At 46.5% G+C, this 7,258-nt stretch overlaps 1 protein-coding gene across 1 annotated transcript; it reads right to left on the reverse strand.

The window, feature by feature from the left end:
- Window positions 1–871: 871 nt before the first annotated feature.
- LOC117861246 (uncharacterized protein At4g22758) lies at window positions 872–5,925 on the reverse strand. Its single transcript, XM_034744774.2, has 3 exons — window positions 5,249–5,925; window positions 4,965–5,160; window positions 872–1,631 (listed from the first exon to the last, which is right to left on the reverse strand). The coding sequence occupies exons 1-3, from the start codon at window positions 5,660–5,662 to the stop codon at window positions 1,369–1,371; spliced, it is 873 nt and encodes a 290-aa protein (XP_034600665.1). The 5' UTR covers window positions 5,663–5,925; the 3' UTR covers window positions 872–1,368.
- Window positions 5,926–7,258: the final 1,333 nt, after the last annotated feature.

A 7,258-nucleotide genomic window follows, 5' to 3' on the forward strand; every position in this document is an offset into this window, starting at 1 on the left:
TGTCCATTGGCGGTGGGTTCATGTGCTTCGTTGATTACCACCGCGGCATCTTGTACTGCGACGTCTTCGCCGATTTCCCTGAGCTCACGTTCGTCCGGCTTCCGGGGATAGAATTTCAGGATGACTCGCACGGCTACTCACATGCCCGCCAACTCATGGCGGCGTGCAGGACAATTGGTGTCAGCCAAGGCCAAGTTTGTGGATATTGACAATGGTCAAGACGGTCGGATGAAGACCTCTGATTTCAGCATCACTGTTTGGAGCTTGAAGATGCCGGAGATGAAGTGGTGGGAGAAGGATTGTGTGCTTCGAGCAAATGATCTCTGGTCCCGTCCCATGTTCTGTTATTCACATCTGCCGCAGCGAGCACCAGAGTTTCCTGTTGTGAGCAAACATGACTCTAATGTTCTTCACTTCATGGTACAGGAACCAAAATTCAAAGAGAGTGCTTATTGGATGATGTGGAGCTGCAGTCATATGTGCTACACTCTAAAGCAAAAGAGGGATATTTCAGCAATGCAATAGAAGATCTTTTGGTACGCCAATGATCTGGTGTGATCTCGACAAATGACTACTAATAAATGCACCCCGATCAAATTTATTGAACATGGCCATGTAAGATCGTAAAAGACTAGAATGGATTTGATGAAATCCCCCATGTTAGTGGGATAGAGTTCAAGTTTGGATTTTCTCGTATTAAGTTATTTATTTGCTAATACATTTTACTACCGTGGTGAAGTAATCTGCAGAACTATTCGCATGATCTTTATTCCAGCCATGTACAGGCTGAACAAGCAGATGTAAGGCTTATTGCCTTCTATTTCTGTTAGATCATATTCGTCTTCATTCCACGCAATTGACACAAATTAGGTAGCCAAACTCGCAGCACAAAAGCATTTCACATCTTGTACGGCAGAAGAAAACTATGAGTATCTCAGCCAGAGAAGGAATTACACCTTTTTCATGTTTCAGTTTCATATCTTACAAGTCATACATGACCCACAAGATACATCGTCAGCTGTAGATAAAAGTAGCCGACATCTGGTTGGAGCATACTAAAGGGGCTTTCCCCAGTAGTGGTAGCCGGAAACCCATCACTAGGGTCCAGCCATTATCTTTTTCTCCATGGTTTCAATTCCGAAGAAGATTATCTCCCGCTGGCAAACCGTTAAAATATGGCTTAACCACTAACGGGACGTGTACCAAGTCGAAGTTCGGCACGCTGTATACTAGTTAACTGCTGCTAGGAATTAGAATCTACACCACACAATACATTGGTTAAGCCTACTAGGAATCATGCCACACCGTTGATTGGTTTACCTAGTACTTGAATGCGTACCGCACCATCCGCGCATCCATGTCGATATGTCATGTACAGTTGTCGCAGGTGATGAACCTCCAGATCCTTTTAGTCCTCCGGCCAATTTTGTCAAGCTTCTTGAGGACAATGGTGAAGATCTCAAAGTGGTATTGAGCACCGGATAGTTGTCCATTGGTCCGTGTAGTTTCACTACCAGTAGAATCTCCAAAGTGTTCTTCACTCTGGAGGTAAAGCCTATTACTTGAATCATTCTTGTGTAGGTAGAAATTTCTTCCTCCCACATCTCCAATTTTGTCATTTTTGTTCAGACCTGTTGGCAAAACCAAGAAGAAGGAAAGCTGTTACTCTTGGGGCAAGATCACAACTTCCAGGAAATAATGAGCCAAAAAAGATTAACTCCAAGGTAAATTGAAAATGACTGACTCAGTAGTCAAGAGTCACTTGGGCAAATGAACAATGACTCGAGTAAACAGGAGCTCAGTAAGTGGGACAGTGACATTATTCACTTATATTCCTATACTCTGGTTTATTGACAAAGTGTCCACATATTTTTCATAACTTTCACCATTCAGATTTAGTTCACATTAGAAAAGTTAAATTTTGTGGGCAAATACATATACACCCAATTTCTGGTATATGTGAACTAGCTGCCTGGGTAAAGTTCCACTTTCTGATGTTCAACAAATGTTTATCAAAGGTTTAATGACAAATAGCTCCAGCAGGTAAATATATAATTTCATAATGTAGTATACAAAATGAAAACAGCTCCAAATTCATATGGAAGTCTAGGATTTGGAGTTGAGAGCTAAATGGTTATCAGCTGAAACCTGAGGTCCCTCTAATAACCAGATTTACATATCCCTTGCAAGTACCTGGGCCTGCCACTGTCACTCAGGAAACTAACAAGGGAGCAGTTCCAGCCTATCATTGATCAGATTGCTGATCAACTGCCTGGCTGGAAAGCTGACTTGATGACACGAGCAGGAAGGGTGGTCCAGGTCCAATCCGTCCTCACGGCAATGCTGATCTACTTGGTCATGGCAACAGACATACCAGCCTGTGCACTCAAGGCCATTGATAAAATCAGATGGGGTTTCTTGTGGCGAGGTTGTAAAGAAGCAAAAGGAGGCCATTGTCTTATCGCTTGGCCAAAGGTATGCTGCTCTCGGGAGCTGGGTGGTCTAGGAATCTCGGATCTGAAATCCCTGGGATATGCCCTGAGGGTCTGATGGCCATGGCTGAAAAAATCGGAGCCCAGCAAACCTTGGGCTAGCCCTGCCATTACAGGTTAGTAAAGAAGTTGAGTGTCACCACCGAGATTGGAGATGGAACCAATACACTCTTCTGGAAAGATAGATGGCTAGTTGGTCAAAACATCCAGGAACTTGCACCTTGGGTCTATGCCCTTGTTTCTAAAAATCAGGCAAGTAAACGTACTGTTTCAGATGCTCTCTCTAATGCAAAATGGCTGGAGGACTTGAAAGGGGAGATATCTGTCGACGCGCTGATGGAGTATCTTGAACGCTGGGATATCTTGAGTGGAGTGAAACTTCATCAAGATGTACCTGATCAACATATCTGGAGGCTTTTTCCCTCGGATAGTATTCTGTAAAATCAGCGTATGATGCTCTTTTGCAGGGAGCTATTTCTGTTTGAGCCTTATGAACGCATTTCGAAATCTTGGGCTCCTCCCAAGTGCCGCTTTTTCATGTGGTTAGTGGCTCACAGATGCTGCTGGACAGCTGATCGGTTGGCCAGACGCGGCCTCCCCCATCCAGAGCAGTGTCCCCATTGTTCTCAAGAGGATGAGGATATTCAACATCTACTGGTTGGCTGTGTCTTCGCAAGGCAATTCTGGTTCAAGCTTCTCCAGGATGTTGGCATAGAAGTCCTTGCCCCACAGCTGACTGAGGTCTCCTTTGATGATTGGTGGAGAAAGGTGGAGTGTGTGGTGGGTGGTGAAATGAGAAAAGGCTTAAACTCTCTAATCATTCTGGGGGCCTCGACCATTTGGAAGCACCGCAATGACTGTGTTTTCAACGGTGCTACCCCAAACATCACAACAGCCCTGATGTTGGCTAAGGATGAAGCCAACTTGTGGAGCATAGCAGGAGCTAAAGGGATCACCTTGCTCACTGAGTGGGTTAATTCCCTGGTTTTAATGGTCAGGTCCTTCTTAAGGTTTTTAAGGCAATTAGGTGTTTTCAGTGGCCTTCCAATGTGTGTGTGTGTGTGAGAGTGAGTGCCTCTGTGGGTGTGAGTCGATGTATGACTCTTCTTCTACTTATATACAATGATACACAGTTCTCCTGCATGTTCGAGATAAAACAGTCATAGTTGAAAAGAAGTTCAAAGAGACCCAACCAACACTGAACAGAATATGTGCTGTTTAAGCCTTAATGTATATCTCGGTGTCGCACATATCGCAAACAAGAGGTTACTCAATAGTAGCTATCCATGCATTTTCTAAAAGCATGAGGTGCGTTCAGAAGAGAAAAGGGGCCATCCTATGCCTGATGCTGTTCAGTTTGAAGGGGGTTGAAGAGGATTGGGAGGGATTACCCCAACAAGTCTCCTAAAATCAATACTCCAGTCAACTGACTTTCTGCTCAAGACATGGAAACAGCCTCCTATATATATAATCGACAGAAATTGGTAAGCTTATAACAATATACAAGTATTTTGATGATGACTCTGTTGAGATCAGAGTCATGTGATGAATCTAAATATTTGTAATGTATGACAGTAGTCGAAGGTTTAACTGCATGCATTTGGACAACATATATTTGGAGTTTGAACTGGATGTAACATGGTAGGATCCGCTGAAATCAACTTGGTGGAGGAGAGCTAGTGACTGGACAACTAATAATGCAATGATGTTGACATATTGAAGTTTTATGATGCTAGAGAAAGTGTCCTGTAGCTTGAACCCGGTCTCAATTAATATTTTTTCGTTATCCTGATGAAATAAGACATAGCAGGCCTAGATGGTAATGGACCAAATCCAGATTCCAGAGAAAGATGACCAATAGACTTCTCAGGCATTCATTTTCCAAGCAATGTTATCCTGTAGTGGTTTCCATCAGAACTACAGGTCCATGATATCAGATTTTGTTGCATCATCAATAAAAGAACATGCTTTAAACAACAAAAATCAAACTTCTCTATTAAAAAAATAACACAAACAAATCTACAGTTGTCTCCAGAATTATCAGGCACATAATTAATATACAATTGTATTCAGTGGACAGATAAATATTTCATATTGGCCTTCTAAGAATGGTCTCTGGTGCTAAAAAGTCCAGAGGATTACATAGAAATTTGGATCACAAATTCACTAAGACCATCTCAATCTGCATTTGAGTTTACCTTAAACAAAGGGAGAAATAATACCGTGCTGTTCAAAAAACTAAATCAGAAACAATATTATGAATTTGGTAGCCTCCACAACCATTGGGATGGTTGAAAGAAGCCACATGTACAATTTGCACACTAACATCCAAATTGCAACCACAATAGCACATACAACCACCAAATGTTTGGCCGCAAGTTCTTACACCAGGCATCGCCTTCTAGAAAAAAGATGATACCCTTGCAATACTAATTGTCCAATTGAAGGTTCAGCAAAAGCGTAGCGGCTTACTCTGAAGGCTGAAGTGAGAGTGGTGGAGTTGGAAGCTCTCCGAGGCAGCCAAGTCAAGGCGCGGGCTTCTGCCCTCCCTGGCATACCTCTCCACCACCGCCGCAATAGCCTCCCCGACGCTGTCACCAAGCCTGACCATCGCCTTTACCGGCCCGACGCTCCCCTCCACCGTGACGCTCACCACCACCTTCGCCTCCTGCACCAAACCATCCTCCATCAGTTAACTCCGCAAAAACCGCGGACCTAACAAGGTTGGTCTCAGACTCTCAGATAGTTCGCCGTACCTCCCGGGGGCTTGGCTTGGTGAGGGAGGCGGCGGAGGGGGAGCTGCTGAACGGCGAGTCCGGCGCGAAGACGTCGAAGCAGGTGTGAGGGCGCTCGAGCGGTGGCGGCGGCGGGGACGGCGGGGAGTCGTGGTCAAGCTCGTCCGGGAGGGCGTGGACCCGCACACCGAACCAGAGTGCCGGCTCGGACGCGGAGCGCGCGAGGGCCCGCCCCTTCCCCTCCCACAGCGTCCGCGACCGCGACGACGGCGCCGGGCGCACGGCCGTCCGAATCCCCCGCGCGCCGCTCCCGCTCCCGCTCTTACGGCGGCGGCGCGAAGGCGGGGATGGCGATGCCGCCGCCGGCGACCGCCCCATCCGGACGGCGGCGAGCCGCGACCGGCTCTTCCTACGATCCGGCATCACGGCGCGCATCCTTCGGCTGCGTGCGTGCGTGAGTTTCGGCGATGGGATCTGTGAGTGTGGCTTGGGTCACTTCGGTGTGTCTTGGCCTCGGTGCCTCGGTGGTGGTGGCGGTGGCGTCGGCGCAACGTTTACTTGGCGTCGACATTACGGCGAGCTCCTTTATGCTTTACGCCACAGACGAGGGGAGGAAGCTTCGCCGGCGGGTTCGACACCTGTAGAGCCGATCCAGTGGACGGCCGCGCGTGTACGAGGCCTTGGTCACCGTGTCAGTGGGGTTGCGTCCATGGACGGGGAGCAAATGCCGGAAGGGGGGGGGGGGGGGGGGGGGGGTTGCCTCGGGAGGAAACCGGTAGAAACGTGGATTCCCCGCGTGGTCGGGGATGACGAGAAGGAGCAGCGAGGTGCTCTGGGCCTTTTCGCCGTTGATTTTCCTTAGGCCCCAGCTGTCTGAGGCACACGGCCGATGGGGATTGGTGGGACGGCGGCAGAAGGGTAAGTAAATGGGGAACTCTTGTTGTGCCTTGGACCGATTTCCTTGGGCTCGGAAGATGTGGTGGGCCCGGGAGCAGTTCGGGCATTTCCTTCTAGGCTTCTAGCGAAACAGCAACAAGAAGGCAAACGGGACGATGTCAACGCAACTTACACCAATTTTTGAACATAGTCAACTTAAGGAGATAATATTCGGACAGCCGATCAAGGAGTGATCTGCGTTGACTAAAGACAGCCACAAGCGATCGGATTTCAGAAGCTGATAGAAGACTAGAAGGATCCGATCCAAAGCGGAAACGACTCCACCGAATAAGGAAAAGTGTGGAGACATATCTTTAATAGTTTTAGATTAGTTTGTGCCGGTTCACGTCGTAACCGAATAGGATTTTAGCTTACTCTAGGATATAAATATAAGCCCATGAGCCTTGGAATCAATCAATCGATCAACACAAACCTTTTGGCGCCACGCCGCCAAAACCCTAGGAGTAGGAGTAAAGTAGATTCGACGAGTTCCATCCTACGCGCACGGCTGCATCGGCTTCGATCTTAGGCGAGCTTGTAAGTACCATCACCCGGTTATCACATGCTCTATCGGAACTTTCTAAGTTAAGTCTTATATTCTGATATTCATGCATGTGGCTAGTTATCGAGTCATCTAAGATTGCAAGTAGAACTTTCTAGGCTTTGTCCAATATTCTGTTTGTCTTCAATGTTGCTCACAGTTATCGAGTTGTTTGATTTTATTAAGTTGCATTGTATCGATCTCTTAGTTTTATCAAGGGCTCACAAATATCGAATGGCTTAGATCTGATTATGTTGTCTTTACCGGCTTCTTAATCTTGTCTAAGCATTCATCAGTTATCTGATCGTATCGACTAGTTAGATCTTGTATGCTCGTCTTGTTTTACATATGCTAGATCCGATAGATCTTTATTCCTGCCCCTCGTATTGCTAGTCGTCGGATCCTTGTTGACGCTCGTTATTAACACACTTTTACCCCTTTTTATCTTCAATAATGATATGAATTTAATACCTAAATTATCGATCACACCTAATAAATCGGTCATTTTCACATGTGCAACATATTTTGGAGGATATTCTGTTTTTGCAGGGAAT

Source organism: Setaria viridis, chromosome 1, assembly GCF_005286985.2.
Source record: "Setaria viridis chromosome 1, Setaria_viridis_v4.0, whole genome shotgun sequence".
NCBI lineage: Eukaryota > Viridiplantae > Streptophyta > Magnoliopsida > Poales > Poaceae > Setaria > Setaria viridis.

Bases quoted from the DNA above. Each gene is read 5' to 3' on its own strand.
- LOC117861246 (XM_034744774.2), bottom strand. From the start codon at position 5,662: ATGCGCGCCGTGATGCCGGATCGTAGGAAGAGCCGGTCGCGGCTCGCC. The intron at 5,161-5,248 runs GTACGGCGAACT...GGTTTGGTGCAG, and splicing joins CCAAGCCAAGCCCCCGGGAG to GAGGCGAAGGTGGTGGTGAG. The intron at 1,632-4,964 runs GTAAGCCGCTAC...TTTTGCCAACAG, and splicing joins CTCTCACTTCAGCCTTCAGA to GTCTGAACAAAAATGACAAA.